Source organism: Bos mutus, chromosome 11, assembly GCF_027580195.1.
Source record: "Bos mutus isolate GX-2022 chromosome 11, NWIPB_WYAK_1.1, whole genome shotgun sequence".
NCBI classification, from domain to species: Eukaryota; Metazoa; Chordata; class Mammalia; order Artiodactyla; family Bovidae; genus Bos; species Bos mutus.
The window spans coordinates 101,463,763-101,481,297 of record NC_091627.1 but is presented as its reverse complement, the minus strand read 5'-3'; the positions used below and the strand labels follow the sequence as shown (position 1 = coordinate 101,481,297).

The window sequence follows — 17,535 nt, the reverse complement described above, 5'->3', positions numbered from 1 at the left end:
GAAAAATCAAAACAAGACACTGCCAAATGAAACCCATATATCTTGGATAAGACATGCAGTTTGCGTGGTGAATTTCTCCAGACCTCCATCACTGTTACTTTTGCTTTGATTCTATCTTACTATACCAAGCAATGGGATATGTAAATGCGGCTCCTCTGCAGTTATGCCCAGCCTGATTTTGCCATTTGTGGGCTTCATTTTGTCGTGAATAAAATCCTTACTACTTGAAACAAATGAAATAATTTACAAAGAAAACAACATGAGGCAGAAAATGCCTGTCTGGTCGGAAACAGGGCAGATCTGACCTCGGTCCAGTTCTGCAAATGACCCAAACAGAACACTTGAAACAAGAGTCTCTTTGTTTTCTATTTTCTCCAAGAGGGGTTAATGTATCTTTGTGGCACAGTGGTAAAGAATCTGCCCACCAATGCAGGAGATGCAAGAGATAGGTTTTATCCTTGAGTCAGGAACATACCCTGGAAGAAGAAATGGCAACCCACTCCAGTATTCTTGCCTGGGAAATCCCATGGATGGAGGAGCCTGGCAGGCTACAGTCCATGGGGTCTCAAAGAGCTGGACACGACTGAGCACGCACACACACACACACACACACACACACACGTATTTTCATTTGGATTAAGGAGCTTGTGGACACCTGAGCATCAGGTTTCTCTTGGCACACCACTCAGGGCCTGGTCATGTTGAGGTGGCATGATGATGTACGTGGTTTGTGATGGTAACCTCAACTCTCTCCTCTTTCACAGACCTCCCAGAAATGCAACTGGAAATCTTCTCTAGGAGGCTCCTCAGTTTCCAGAAAACCAAGGAAGCTGAGTTCCCTCTATTTGCTGGACACCTGGCCACTCACAGTGTCAGGAAATTGGTATGGGTCTCCAGAATTTAAACGAGTCCTGGTTACCCCCTTCATACAGCAGAAAGGCAACTCTATGTACATATCCACCATGAATATTTCGCAGGAAGTTGGAATTAAATTAGTGACTAAAGATGAAAGCCAAGAAGATAATCTGCTCAGATGGTGCCCTGAGACTGTCTGTAAATCCATCCTTTATATCCAAACCAGATCTCAAACATTGGCCTCTTATTACAAAGGCTCCCTACGTTATGAGGGTGCCTCTCAATAACCACCATCTAGAGCTGTCTGGCATCAAATCCGTGCATTCTAGTTTCAGCCCCACATGACCCCACTGCATTGTAAATGGATTTTATTTGCTGAACAAATGTTAATGCCATTCTACGTGAATGGATAATGCTAGGAAAAGCACCTACGTATTACAGCACTGGAGCCCTTAAGGATGAAATACAGTGTAACTTAGAAAACTGTCTGTTACAAACATATGTCAAGCCAGGAGGGCTCCCAGACCTTGGAGCTCATCTCCATAGAACTCCGTTATAATTTGTCCCTTGGTTAAATGAATTTTGCCATAATACATAGATTTACTAGGTCCCAGGAATGAAATTCTCTGAGCGAGGATAAAAAATAATTGTACTTGAGAACATAATGTAATATTCAAATGACTTGAAAACAGTCACCTCAGCAAAAATAAGAGAGGGGAGAGGCAAATGAAGTTTAAAGGTGAGATTGTTAATGTTGGCCATAAAACCTCCATGAGTTCAACTGCACGCACGCGTGATCAGGCACTTTAGGATCACAAACATGTGGGAGCGGGAAACCTCCCTTTCGTGGCAAAATGCCTGAGTGGTTTCATGAATGAGCCAGGGGGGTGCTTCTTGCTTTAATAAGACAGCACTGCAGGTGGGGGGCGGTGCTGATCCCAGACAGAGTTGGTCAAAAATCCCGGCTCTGCTGCATGGCAGCTGTGTGCCGCGGCTCTCTGTGTTTAACCTCCCCCTGCCTCAGTTTCTTCCTCTGTAAAATGGGGATGAAATAGTTTCCAACTACACAGCAGGCAGCTGTGATGGCCCAGTGAGAAAACATAGGCAAGAACCTTAGAAGAGTGTCTCAGACATAGTGAAAGAAGGAAAGTGAAGTCGCTCAGTCGTGTCCGACTCTCTACGGCCCCATGGACTGGAGCCTACCAGGTTCCTCCGTCCATGGTATTTTCCAGGCAAGAGTACTGGAGTGGGTTGCTATTTCCTTCTCCAATAAATGTCATCCTGTCCTTGTTGGTGGTCCATATAGAATCTGGGCTTCCTAGGTGGCACTAGTGGTAAAGAATCCACCTGCCAAGGCAGGAGACGCAAGAGATGCAGGTTTGATCCCTGGGTTGGGAAGATCCCCCGGAGGAAAGCATGGCAACCCACTCCAGTGTTCTTGCCTGGAGAATCCTAGGGACAGAGGAGCCTGGCGGGCTGCAGTCCATGGGCTCACGAAAGAGTAGGACACGAGCGAGCAAGGGAACACGCACTCACACATAATTTAGTGCAAATGAAGAGCATGAATGCAAACCATGGCCTCTCCTCATGAGCAGTTTCTAAACTCAGGGCCCCCACCCCAGTTTTCTCCAGTCTGGGCTCTGCCCCCTCTCCTCCACAGAAACAGCACTCCATGCACGTCCCCAGCGGTCCGGTGGCTGACTCCAAGCTTCCAATGCAGGGGGCACGGGTTCAGTTCCTGGTCAGGGAACTAAGATCCAGCAGGCCGCATGGTGTGACCAAAAAGTAACTAAATAAAAATAAATTTAAAAGAAAAAAGGAACAGTACTCCATAAGGTCACCCATGACCTTGCTTTCCAATCCTTAGGGTGGTCTTCCACACTCCTCTCTCTTCTCCTCTGGGAAATTCTGGGAGCCCAGTTGAATGGAAATTCTCTTGGCTTCGACTCTGTGACTTTTCGGTCATGATTTTCCTCAGGTTCTCTGCTGACTCCCTCTCACAGGCATTTGCCAGTGGCTCTTCCCTTGCCTGGCCTTGAAATGGTGGACTTTAGGCTCTCATTGCTTCTCAGCCTGTAGTCCCTCTCTGGGCAAATGGACCCATTTCTGCAGTTTTACAACCAATGTGCTAATTCATCCAAAATGTTGGCCTGCCTTTCAGACCTCTGTTCTGAGCTTATGCACATTCTCCACGTCTACCTGAGTATCACAAGGCACCTCAAACTCAGGATATCTGAAAACGATCGTATGATATACTCCCTCCTCTTGCCTAGCACTTAAATGCGGCAGGACCCTATGGTCCCTGCCCACACCACCCCCCACCCCCCATGTGCTCTGCTTGCCTTTTGCTGTGGAAAACTTTAGTCAGAGAATAAGCTTAATCAGAGATATGAGAAGTGCAGAGACAGAACAAAGGAGACCAAATAATAATGTAGTCATTAAGCATAGTCAAGGACCTTTAGCTCCTTTTCAAGGGCTACAGATCATATTCTGAGCCATAGCCTGTGAGCTGTCTTGTAGATACTGAAACCCCAGGTAGAAGAAGGTAACTACATGATGACCAGACTGTACCCATGACATTACATTAGCTGACACAACTCTGAGAACTGGCCTCAAAGAAATGGGAACAAATCAATCATAGAACTGAAGATTAACTGTACCTAAAACCACCAAGATGATGCTGGTCAGACTACCGATGACCAATTTAAAGACGACTGTCAGAGCTGACTGTACTGTGTTTCTGCACGTACCCCCCTCCACTTCTGCTATAAAAGATCTTGCCTTTGTACAGATGGCAGCCTTCCTCTGCCAGTTGCCAACATCTAAAATAAAGCAAACTTTCCTCTCCACCAGCCTGGCCTGTTTATTGGCTTTCAGTAACCACTCTTTTGGTAACAGCATCAGCCTCTCCCTTCATCTTCACAGGCCTCTCTACCCAGCATCCCTCACCCGGGACCTGCAACAGCCTCCCCCTCCTCCCCTTCCTCCCCATGACAGCCAGTCTGCTCACATCCCTGCCAGCTCTGATCCTTCACTGGCTCCCTGGTGCTTAGCGGTTCCTGAGTGTGGCTGAGAAGGTTCCGAATGACTGGCCTCTCCCGCCGGGCTTCTCCCATCCGCCCTCCGGCTGCAACAGGCCTCCTCTTTCCTTCCCAGGTCTCTGACAAGCCGAGCTCTCCGCCCCTTCTGATGGGAAGCCCCACTATTTTCTTTACGTTGCTTTCCTATTCATCCTCCAACTCTCAGTTCACAGGCTGCTTCCTCAGGGACACTATTCTTGATCACAAGTTAGGTAATAAATGGTAGAGAAAATGTTCAGGAAACTCTGAGTATTTATCACAAATAGCAGGACAGGTTTATTTATGAGATTAAAAAAATAATGTAATATCTATCTCTTCCAGCACATTGTTGTTCCAAAAGGGCCAGGGTCACATCTGTCTAAAACCTACCACTGATGCCTGGTGCCTCCCATATGGAAAGGGCATGCTAACGCTTGTTCAGTGACTATCTCAACTTCAATTATTTTAAGGCATTTTTCATGACCCTCCTCTTCCTCCACACTGCTTTTCAGAATAAGATGCCTGCAAATAATAATTACCCCTGGTGATCTTGATGACATCAGGTTTGCCTGAGTTGATCCCAAGGGGAGAGAACCTGGTAAGGAAAACTGGGTTCCACAAAGACGGTCCAGAGTAACCCAGCATTAAAAAGGCCAACACACCTCTTTCTTTAGGGTACGGGGCATACAGCACATGGAACCTTAGTTCCCTGACCAGGGATGGGACCCGTACCCCCTGCTCTGGAAGCTCGGAGTCTTAACCACTGGATCACCAGGGAAGTCCCAGCCAATGCATCTTGTCCATGATTTACAGCGAAGGGAATCCGCCTGTGAGCCGCACACTGCTGCTCACCATTCTCCTTTAGAGTATTCTTTCACTCACTCACTCGTTTATTCATTCATCCCACAAGATCGTGAATTCTAAAGTCTAGACACTGGGGCCACCACGTGAGAAGGACACTGATACGTGACGGACACACAACCGACCCAGCAAGCTGTACCTGAGAAGGAGCCCTGTGCGTGTGTCTGCAGGGGAGGAGATGCTTAGAAGAGGCCAAGAGATCCTGGGGATTCCTGCTGTGAGAGGCAGGTGACAGCCAGGAAAACACTCCAGGCAAAACTGGGAATACCCGCATGCTCCTCTAGGAGCTCCCGAAGTACCAACGGCCACTGCTGACACCTTAGGCTGCCAGGTGAGGGACAGGAAAAGGCTCCCACGACAGCGCCAGCACCACCAGCACCTCCCAGTCTACACACTCTCCTCGCCGGCTGTTCCTCGAGGCCTTCCAGTGAAGGCAGCGTCCCCCACCCTTGACCCTACACATGTGCATAAATCAATTATCTCATGGGTCCTGGCTTTCCCTCTTGCTCCACACCTGACCTGAGGTGGGCAGGGAAGGCACCCGTGGTATGATGGGTTAGGGGTCAGCATTGTAGGGAGACAGGAGTGAGGCGAGGCTGGGAACTTCAAATAAGCTCTTAAGAAAAAAAACATATGATGGTTTAAACACTTGACTGCAGCATCCAGTTTTAAGTGATTTTTGCATTGTCTAACACATATCCTTCTGGTATGAGAACTACTCAAGCTCTTTATGAACGCCAAGCCTTGCTTGGAGTGTAGAACAGAAAGGTCAAATGACGGAGCTCTTCCAAATCCTCAGAAAAGACAAGAAAGGGTCAGAAGGGGCAGGATTTTTAACACAGTGAAGCCAAAAAGAGGACCGGTGTGTTGTGGTCTTCTCACTTTTCAGACAGACGCCAAAACCAATTGAAGGAGGATGGCTTAAACACTGAACGCTGCTGCTGCTGCTTCAGTTGTGTCTGACTCTGTGTGATCCCAGGGACGGCAGCCCACCAGGCTCCCCTGTCCCTGGGATTCTCCAGGCAAGAACACTGGAGTGGGTTGCCATTGCCTTCTCCCAAAAACCGAATACTGGGACCCAAAACAGGAAAGTATGTTGAGAGAGAAAAACAGGACAAGTACATTAGCATTTCACACGATTTGCATTTAGCCTGAAACAAGGCCCCAGGAAAGAGAATTTAGACTTAAAGTACAATATGTATTTTATTCAGCATATACTTAAATGCCAGGAATGAAGCTGCCACACACTTCTGACAACTGTTTTCTCTGTAAACCTCTGCCACAAAACCAGAAATCATTACAAACTCCACAAACCAAACTTCAATTAATTATTTTCATCAATTCTACAGTGAAGAGATTTGTGACATAATGCTTTCCAGGAAGAATAAAAAATATTCTACCTCTGAAAATGATTTGACAGTCAACGTAAAATTTTGAACCAAATAATTGTGTTATTGTAGCTCACAAAGCAATTCAAGAAAAAGTCTGTAAGGTGTCCAAACATTAAAAATATATTAACATAAAGTTATTTTTTCTTTATAGGGAATTGCCACACCATCTGGTCTGATTTACCCTGGTGTTTTGCCCAGTGTAATATCAGCTTTCTGAGAGCCATAAATTATTAGGTTATTCCAATGAAAAAATATGAGTGAAGAAAAAATATAGGTTGAAGAGGACATCCTGATTCTAAGTCTGAATACTCAGGAGAACACTAACATGGCAGAACAGCCCAGCCTAAGTGAATCTGTGCGTGAAACTAGTTCACAGGTGTGCATGTGAGATGATGATGATGAAAAGCACAGGCTTACTGAGAGGACCAGGCAAAATAATAACGTGCGTAACAATATAGAAATAAATCTTCAGCACTGAGCATTACCTCTTTGTCAAGTGCTTCTGATTCTAATTAAGTTTGGGAAAAAAATAACCAGGCAACCCCTGCCTGACTGGGAAGCATGGACTATTAAAAGATGCTTTTAAATAGTAGGGAGATGAATGGGGGCACCCGAATGTGAACACGGCCATATTTTTCATCTCAACTCTGCTGCTGTATCTTCCAGCTGACCCCCTTCATACAGCGTCACCTCAGCCTGTGCAAAGGGGCCAGATGGAGGTGTAGCTCCTAGGTTTCTAAAGGAAGCATGGTTTTGTAAAGTCTTATTTAGGCAACTTGGGTAAAGATCAAACAGCACACGAACACCGGGCTCACTCTGACACTCCAGCCGCACACCTCCTTCTGTTTAAAACCTACATCAACCAACTGGTAAAATTTTCAAAAGAATATCCTTACCCGAATGATTTCTTCAACACAGCTGTTGGTTTCTCCAGATCGACTCTCCTGCAAGCAAAGGGTAAAAAACATTAAGCCTGATAGAACAGTCTTATGGTTACAATGAAGAGATGGCACTGAATAGAGTTTGGACAGGGTGCCATGCCTCACAGGGGACGTACAGATGAACTCACTTCCTTAATGGGACAGCACCCATCATGGCTGAGACCACCCCCTTCCCCAGCTGCTGCACCACAGACAGGGCGGCCGGAGCGTCGCACACGCCCCAGAATTGCAGCATTGGATCCTCCAGCCACGTCAACTCTAAGCAGGGCAGCCTCCTTAGGGGCAGAGCACACAACTGGCAGGTGTGAGCTCCATGCACCTGGGGCTCCATCAAAGTGTGGAAGGAAAGGTGGCCTCTACCGCCAAGGTGCATCTAGTCCACCCACTGGATACGTGCAAGGGCCCTGCCAAAGGCCAAGCACGACTCTGGTAGTTGTATCACCCCCGGAGCATAGATTTACAGGGTAATGGGCTGAAACCTGAAAAACCCAAAGGAGACACATCCTCCAAGGGTAGGCTGGGTGTCATGTCACCCACACTGCCCTGTGCTGAAGGCGCGGTACAGGCTCCAAGGAATGGGGACGTCAGGTCACGGCCGACTCTGGGGACCATTTTAAGTTTCAGAGATGCTGTGTGGTCCCTGCTGGTAACACACTCCCAGAGCACGGGAGGTGGTTTTGTGGGGACGTTTTGTGCTTCTACCACAAAGCAGCATTTGCGGTAGAAGTGCCAGCTGTGGTCTCAGTGAGACACTTTTCTGGCCTTTGATTCAGTGACATTGACCAGCACTCGGCGTGACCTCCCAGAATGAGGCTTTCTTCACAATGTCTTTCCCAAGCCCACCCTGTTCTCTTTCCTTCTCATGGTCCTCTCTCCCCGACGAATGCTGACTTGCATATTGCTGGTTTTCCTCGTTTGTTCCAAGTCATCCTTCAGAGGGCAGGTCAGCCGTGACTTGCTCAGAGTAGCATCCCTGGCCCTGGAATATTCAGCCACGCAGCATTTACTTCTTCTCCAGGGCACTCACTCACCAGGATGGTAGTTTACTCAGCACTTACTCCTCTTCAGTGTGCTCACCATGATGGTGATTCACGGACCGACTCTGGAAAGATCTCTCCTCCCTCCAGGACACACATACCCCACCCACCTGGGGGCTCTGCGTCCTTCAGCACGTGTGTCACACAGCCTTAAGCATGTGCAGTGAACGGGTGTCTGTCAGGAAGGCGTGAATGAACCTACTTCCTGCCGTTCCCAGGAATGGGGACGCTGACCACAACCCACTTGAGGACTTTCCACCAAAGAGTGCACCTTCAAATCCCAGACCTCCCTGTGTGCCCCCCACTTTCTCTTCCTGGTGGTGGAGTATTTTATCAGAAATATTCCACACTTCACGCTAGGTAAGGAGCATGGCTGTATGAACGTATGTGAGGCTTGAAAAGGGCCTATACATGATTGAGATTTTTCCAACCCAGATATGGAAGATTTGTCCAAGGCTCCCAACTGAGGCGCAGAAGGTTTACATGACTTGCCCTCAGGCCACAGAACAGCAGGGCCTGGACCAGGAAACAGGACTCCTAATCCTCAGCTGTGTACGTTTTGTCTTCCAGATGTTTTCCCCAATCCCAAAGGCTGTGCTATATCCATTCTCAAACCTGAGCTCACTTGTTTGGCAAAGGTATTTCATCAGCATGGTTTCTAGGAGTTTTCTACAGCTTGCACACTTTTTTTTTTAAAAAATTGTGGTAAGGTAAAATAAACATAAAATAAATGACTTTAACCATTTTAAGTATATATGGCCTTTAACCATTTTAAGTATATAAGGCCTTTACTGGCTTTAAATGCATTCACAATGTCACGTCTAATTGTAGAACATTTCTGTCACCCTGAATGGAAGCCCCAGGCCCCTTAAGCAGGAACTCTTCATTCCCCCTCTCCCCAGCCCCTGGTAACCACTAATCTTTTTACTTTCTCTCACTATAGATTTTTCTATTCTAGATATTTCATATAAATGAATTCTGCATTACGTGACCTTTTGTGTCTGGGTGGTGTGTTTCACTTAGAATAATGTTTTCAAGGTTCACGTTGTAGCTTATGTCAGTACTTCATTCCTTTTTGTGGCTAAATAATATTCCACTATATTTGAATATTATCACGTTTAATTTATCTATTCATCAGCTGATGGACATTTTGGTTTTTCTACTTTGACTACTGTGATAGCACTTCTATAAACATCTATGCACAAGTTTTTGGTTGAATGCCTGTTTTCGCTTCTTTTGGGTTATAGACATAGGAGTTGAGTTGGTGGGTCATATGGCCATTCTATGCTTAGCTTTCTGAGGAGCTGCCACAGTGTTTTCCATAACAGCTATGACATTTTGCACTCCTACCAGCAGTGTGTGGAGGTTCTAATTTTTCCACATCTTTACCAAACACTTGCAATTTTCTGGTTTTGTTTTGGATAATAGCCATTCTACTGGGTTGAAATGGTAACTTATTGATGTTTTAATATGTATTTTCCTAAGGATTAAAGATGTTGAACATGTTTTCATGTGAACATTGGCCGTTGTGTATCTTTGGAGAAATGGCTTTTTCCCAGTTTTTCATTGGGTTGTTTTTTTATTGTTTGGTTGTAGAGTTCTTGATATATTTTGGATAAAGACCCTTATCAGATATAAGATTTGCATATGTTTTCACCCATTCTGTGGGTTGTATTTTTACTCTCTTCATAATGTGCATGGATGCACAAAATTTTTAATTTTGATGAAGTCCAATTTACCTATTTTTTTTCTTTATTGCTTCTCTGTTGAGGTTATTTCTAAGAAACTATAGCCAAATCCAAGGTTATGAAGATTTACCTATGTGTTCTTCCAAGAGTCTTACAGTTTTCGTTTTTATATTTAGGACTTTAATCCAATAGTTTGATAACTTTTAGGTGATGTTTATTTCCTTACAAATTATTTGCTAAGTTTTAGTTAAAATAGGAACACTATTTTAGTTAAGATAGGAACACTATCTTGGTATACATGGTTCCTTTCTAGTCTCATCATTAAGAGATCAACAACAAAATGTGTAAAGCACAACTGTTGGTAACAGAGCATTAACATAATCTACATGTCTATCCCTGTAAAAAGCAGTGTTAAATATCAAGATAAGGTTAGAAGACCCAATGCTTTCACTAATATCTCATTCCTCTTTCCTATATTCATCCCTTCTGTTTTCTCAAAAGTTCTATTTTGGCAAAACACATTGACTACATCCCACAACTTCCATTTCCAGGGCCTTATCCCAGGACTGCTCTGGAAATGTCACCATCCTGATACTTCAGTCAAATTAGATCAGAGAGTTCTTTCTGAAACTGACTCAAACCCTATGTTCTTTTCAGGGCAGCCAGAGGCAACCATTACAAAGGCTTCAGTGGTCCTTTGAACAATGATCTCTTTTGGAGTTCAGGTGAGAATGAATGGGTGAATTGGAAAACGTATCTTCGGACCCATCAACCACTCCTCTTATCCCACTTCTAAATTCCAACCCTAAATTCTCAATGTATTTGTTATTTTCCACCTTAAAAACAAACAGCCAAGGAAAACGTGACTTCACACTCTCCGGGTGGACTCACCCAGGCACACAACTTATTACAAAAACTCTTTATATGTTTGGTTCCTTAAAGTTAAGCTTACCCTGAATACCACACTTCAATTTCATTTGAAGTGATTTATGTCGATGACAGGTTCCTCTTAGTATCTCACCTCATGATCCTATGTTTCCACTACCTTCTCTGAAAATAGAACACTTGGAGAGGGAAACAGCATAGAGGCCTTGTTAAACACTTCCCTTGTCAATGTAGATGAAGGACGTAGGGTTATTACATTCGGTCATCTCAGTGGGAACTCTAACCGTGAGCTCTGAGGGTCTGGCCAGACATCAGGTCCTTCCTTCCTGGGAGGGCCCCTCACCCAGCTGAGAAGGTGCTGGGAATGAGGCCAGAACACAGGCCTTCCACAACAGTCTCAGGGAGTCCTACCTTTAAATTACAGGGCTGAGGGGCTTTGGCAAGGAACACTTTGGGCTTTTTCCGGGAACATCTCTGACTCTGGGGGTTCCCAAAGGAAGGCACCACATCGAGTTCGAATTTCTCAGATCCTATGTTGTTTGGCGTGGATCCATGAGGCACAATATTGTAGACGGTTTGAAACGGAGGGAACCTTAGTGCTCATTTTACCCAATTGGATGACTTCAACAGATGAAGAAACTGTGACCCAAAGAAGTAGAGAGTCTTGTCCAAAATCATTTTTGGCAGCAAGGGACAGTCAAGGTAGAACCTACACACACCTGTTCAACACCGGCTCAGTGAATTTTACTACCTCATGCAATCTCTCCAAGCTCAACCACTAGAACTGGCTCAACTTGAGGTCACTGTCATGCTTACTGAATAGAAATGAAAGAATCTGGACAGTATTTAGGTAAATTTCCTCCTTTCTTCCCACGCTGCAAATTATCCAGTTCTTAGTCACTCTGGATCTTACTCATTAACCTCAAACATCACATGGATAAATCAAAAGTGGAAGAGACAGGAGAGGAAGTGGAGAAAAAGAGTTAATACAACCATTTATTTCTTCTGTGACATTAACACATCAGAGACAAGAATTTGTGCCCTCAGAAACCGGAGGACAGAATTCTACTTCACCTTTTCCAAATCTACAAAGGGGATGGGTATGTAGGGTTGGAATGGGTTAGGTGTGGGGGTTAGGGAGATCGGGGGGCCTTTTACCTGCTTTCTTTCTCAAAGTCTTTCTTAAATATGGTTTCAGCTGCAGTTGTACACTTTGATTATACTTACATTTTTAAAACTTTCAGTGTTTATGAACAAGATTAAAACATGCATGTAATTTACATCTCCAAATTTTTGTTTACATTTTTCGCAATAAAGTCATTGCTTTCCTTAGAAAGGTACCCCCTGAGAAGGAGGGCTGCACAATGAAAATTTGAATTACTCTGTATTTTGTGAGGGTTTGGAGCTGTTGCTTCACACTGGGTTGCTGAGCTGTCGCTCCCTATTTACTCTGACTTTGATGAACCCACGCCATTTCCCTATCATTACATTTTGAAATCTGTCATAACAGCCTCACCTCACTGAACCTCCAACTAAACTTCAATTAAAAGCGAGCAACCCCAGCTGATTCTTCTTCTCGACAGTGTTGTCGATCACGTTCCTTTTTCACAGAACTGCTTTCCTCAAATCTTTCCCGCTTGGAAATACACACCACACACTGTCAGCACAACGTGAGAGCGGAGCTGCGGGTAAGGAGCGCTTCAGCAATATCCAGGAGCATCCTATTTCCGAGAGCCTAAGCCCCTAATTACCATGCCAGGCACACAGGCCTGGAAGAAGCAAGCCGCGCTTAAGGAGAAAAGGCTGGAGCCAATCAGTGGGAAATGGCATTTCACTACGGAGGAGTGAAGCTGTACGCATCCTATTTTCAAAAATAGTTTAACTCTTCATCAGACGCATCGAAGGAGGAACTTTCATTCTAAAATAACACTGTTTTAAAGTCACAGTACCTCTGTCTGCAAGCACTTAAAGGTTCTCACTCAGGACCTGTTTGTCACATGCAGAGTTAAAAACTTCTACAAAAGTATTCTTAAATGTCTTACTATTTTCTTCAGAGCAGCATTTTGCATATATTTTATTTTGTTAATTTTTTTTAATGGTGGTAAAAGTCACATAATATAAAACCTACTATTTTAACCACATTTAACTGTACAGTTCAGTGGCACTGAGTACATTCACAGCTACGCAACTCTCACCACCATACACCTCCTGAATTCTTCACCTTCTAAACTGTAACTCTGTCTCCATTAAACACCAGCTCCCCTTGGCATCTAACAATGTACCTTCTGACTATGAATTTGACTATTCTACATACCTTGTAGAAGACTAATCAAACTTGATTCAGAGGGAAACTGAGATACAAAGAAAGGAGGTGTCTCGTCAATGCCACCAAAAGCAGTGACTGAGGATCTGAGCTTGGCTTCAGGGGTGTTCAGGTTCCCACATCCACGTGAAGCCCCTTCCTCTGACTGTATCCCTGGCCAGTCTCATCCGAGGGCAGAGCCACCTGAGGCCAGGAGTCAGCCAGCCGTGCTCTCCTCAGCAGGTTTTACATGAGACCTAGCACCTCCCCTTCAGGCTGCCCTCTGCTCCCAGTCACCCCCGGGGCAGGCCGGCCTCATCGCTCTCGCATGTCCCTCCTGATTTCCCGGGTGTGTCAGCAGATCTGTTCCCTCTTTTTCTGCTGCTCACACCCCCCTCTTCCTCTCAGAACTACTGTCACCACCATCACTGAGACATTGACACATGGAGGGGAAAAAGAAAACACAGAACAATAAAAAGAGAAAGCTGTATCTCAAGAATAAAAACAAAACGGCAGCAGATGGTAGCAGTATTATTTTCAACTAAAGGACAGTTCATAAGAAAAACACTGAATTGGAGAGCACAACACAGAATGAGGAAAAAATAGAGCATCAAATAAGGTGTGTCAAGAAAAAGAAGAAAGAGCATCAAAATCAGGCATGCCAAGAAAAAGAAAATAGAGTTCTTAAGGTTGGATGTCTCTAATCCACTTCTGCTTTTCCTAATAGACAAAGGATACCAAAAAGAAGACCCCAACCATATAAGGGGGATAGAGAATTTGAGAATAAAATTAAACAAGGCTAAACTGAGAGATACAATGAACCTAGACAGTTATGAGGAAACCCCAATGCTTCAAGTATACGTGAGATGGCTACTGAAGTGATCACACGGTGAGCTACAAAAGAGCATCAGAAAATTCCTAAAAGCAGTTGTTTTATAGTCCAGACTCCATAGTCACAAGTTATCAAAACAATTAAGCTATGAATTAAAACAGTAGACATAAAAATCTCCTAGAATTCTTGGAATAAAACAAACACCACACAACTATAAATAAATCTTCACATTTACAGGAAAATAAAATTATAATATGGCAAAGCAAAATAATGGGATATTATTAGAGCTAAATTCATACACTAAAAGCTTTCATTCTTTTTTAAAATAAAATGTATGTGCTAAGCAATCAATTAAAAATTTAAAATCAAGGAGACATACAAAAGGAAACTAACAAATAGAGAAAACCAATGAAATATTTATAAAACAAAAGTCATAATTTATAAAGCAAAAATATAATTTCTTAAAAACACATTACTCAAAACAATAATAGAAAGTCACTTAAAAATCTGTTCAATAAAAAAAGTCCAAATAAACATAATGTGTTATAAGAAGGGGATAAAATATATGGAAGGGCTTGTAATCATAAGAAAGCATTGATGTTAACATTAATATAGAAAATAATACTAATAAAGTTTGATGAAGCTGGTAACTTTCTGGGAAAAAAGCTGATATAAGAAATAAAGAAAAATGAGATTAGGCCTATAAATCTGAGAATGCAGATTAAATTAAAAATTATCTTCAAGTAAGGCTTTAAGCCAAATAGTTTTAAAGTGAAGGGCTTTAAACTTTCAAGGAAGAACTAATTTCCACATGTTTATTCTTCCAAAGTAGAAGGTAATGGAAAGCTATGTGATTTATTTTATTAAATTAGTATGAAGACCTCACATAAGAAAATAAATCAATCCTCCTCCGAAAATCCGTGTAAAATCCTTAAGGGATTATTTGTAAATATGATTCAATAAAATATTTTAAGAATTAGTGGAAACTTAATGGGCTCTGTCCCAGGAATGCAAAAATAGTACAATCCTAGGGCCGCTTTAAAGTAACGTATCACTAGGGAAAACACGCAGAACTGTGATCATCTCGGGCTTTTTTCCTGACCTCAGAAGATTCTTTGATCATATATCTAGAAAAGTCCAAAAGAGTCCACTGTTACTATTATTTTAAAGGGAGGTTTCAAAGTGGTTGGCTATTAACCGTCAAAGCTCAATAGCTCTTCTGTGCAGCAGCAATACACACTTAAAAAATATGAAAAAGATCCCACCCACACTATCAAGAAAAATAAATGCGGAATAACCTTAACAAGACATGTTGAAGATCTGTAAGAAAAAATCTTGAGAATTTGACTGAAAGACGAAATGCCTGAAAGAGACCGCTCCTAGCTTCTCCAACACCTTCCAACTCTATCATACAATACAAAGCTAAATAAATGTATTAATTAGGAGAAACTGCAAACTGTATTATCTAAAAAAAAAAAAAAAAAGGAGGTGAATGTCATGTAACAGAAAACCAACCATTTTTAAAGTGTACAATTTAGTGGCCTTTTATATATTCACAGTGTTGTGAGTCATAGTCACCCTATTTAGTTTCAAATGTTTTCATCATCCCAAAGTGAAACACTGCACCCATTAAGCAGTTTCTTCTCACTCCCCTTCATGCTAACTTTTTATGATTTTAGTATAGTAATAAATACCATCCTGAATTGAAAAGAACAAAATGAGAAAAATGTTGTCGAGTGTCATTTACTTGTATTAGTAGATTTTATGGTGGATATGTCATCTCTTATTTATGTGTTTATGACCAGTTTCTGGCAGAGTTCTTGGCACAACAGAGTAAGCACTTGAAGATGTTTGTTGAATGAATAATAAATGGCCAATGTACAAAAAAAATTAAAAGACTATTAAAAAATTAAAGTCTTACACTTTAGTATGATTGGTCATCTATATTACAATGTCTTCACTTTAATGAAATTAAAAAAAAACACAGAATTACCTCAAAGACAAACTCTTAAAATAGCAACATTTATATACTTTATTAAAATTAAGCATATACCCATTAATAGAGAAATCATTAACAAGTCATTTGGCTTCCCTAATCTCCACATTTGTATCTGTAAATTAGGGAACAAGTATTAGCCTTCTATTAACAGGCAATGTTGTTAAAGAGTTAATAATCGATTTTTTCAGTCCGATTCCCAGCCATAGGACAAGATCTTTCAATCATGTTGCTATTTTTATAATGAGAATTAGTGATCTCAATGAGCGCTTGTAGTTAAAAATGCATTTGGTTTCCAGGAAGTTAAGTGGTCTGTCACTGCACTGACCTTGTCAAATCTCTACTGATGGCACAAAGAGATTAAAACCAGAGACAGTGGCTTTACATCCTGATCACTAATTGATATTGAGTGCTCTTCCAGGGGGCCATGTCTCAGTACAGAGCCCTGTGCTGTCTACCAGGGCCAGCCTCCACACTGTCCCGTCATAACTGGGTACAGAATTCACACACAGGAATAATGCACACGCGAGTCCCGCCTGTAGCCTGAAACTGACAAGACCACTTCAGGACTGTTCTTTGCTCTGTCTTTTCTCATCTACAACTGTGTGGTCACTACTTTTAGTGAGAGGAAGACCACACAGGCTCAGGTAAGAGTGACAAGGCTGAAGGTATTTAACCCTCCCATGTCAGGCATTCTTCAGTGGGACTTCTAAATGCACCATTTCCTTTTTAATCCTGACTCTCATCCAGCATTCCATCTATATATTGTTGACTGCTGAATAACATGGGTTTGAACCATCTACCGGCCTATTTTTTCCAATAAATATAATAACTGTGTTTTCATTTTACATATCTTTAAGTGAGCTAAAGGTAGGCGAAAGTGTGTGTTTGGAGAGAGATCACAAGATGTGGAATTCAAAGAACCCAGAGCCGAGTCCTGATTCTATCCACACTGTTTCCTGTCCTTGGGTGATTCATTCATCAATTCATTTGTTTCAGAGGCAGAGATAGCAGTAAGTGAATTCGGAATGTTCAAGGGTCAATTGTAATCTAATAACACATGTTATTTGTAGGTAGCAGAAGGCTTACTAATAGGGCAGTCCTATAATCTATCCTTTTTTTCCCCTTAAATAATGGAATGAAATGTACAAGAAAAAACATTTGATTACTGTGTACAGTGAGAACATGGTTTTCGTTTCTAATCATGAAATTCTGAACACAGAAGCCTATAAGATGGAGAGAGTAATCCAGAGGGCCTGAAGAAATTAACCGATTAAGGAGATTTAGGGCTGCTCTGATTTGTGTCCCGTGGTAAGACGGATAATCAATTCTCTCTTAGCCCTGAAATGAAATGACTATTGGAAATGGTAAAAGTGGGGCTAAGTATTTGGCAAAATTCTATGTGACACAGTCTATTAATTTTACCTAACATTTTGCTAAGAGAAATAGAGATTCACAAACAACTCTTAACTCATTACAGACCAGGGGAATTTTGCAGAAACGTGACACCTGTGGCTGGCAATTTGTATTCTGGCCAGTTAAAAATTAATTGTTACTTCATTAATGGTTTGCCAGTCATCACATTCAATAGTTACACCTGATGCACCCACAAAGTCTTCTCCAGCATGGTGAGTTTCATTTTGACTTTCCATACCAGAATCAATCACTAAGGTTTTTTGTCTTTTTGG

General features: G+C 42.6%; 1 protein-coding gene across 6 annotated transcripts in view; it reads right to left on the bottom strand.

Annotated features, from left to right (window-relative positions):
- The window catches only part of AFF3 (ALF transcription elongation factor 3), a 587,368-nt gene that overhangs the window by 304,210 nt on the left and 265,623 nt on the right, over positions 1 to 17,535 (bottom strand). For all 6 annotated transcript variants that reach the window (XM_070379962.1, XM_070379956.1, XM_070379957.1 and 3 more), the window contains one exon: positions 7,063 to 7,110. In XM_070379962.1, the coding sequence (XP_070236063.1) occupies positions 7,063 to 7,110 (48 nt within the window). The remainder of the gene's footprint in view (positions 1 to 7,062; positions 7,111 to 17,535) is intronic.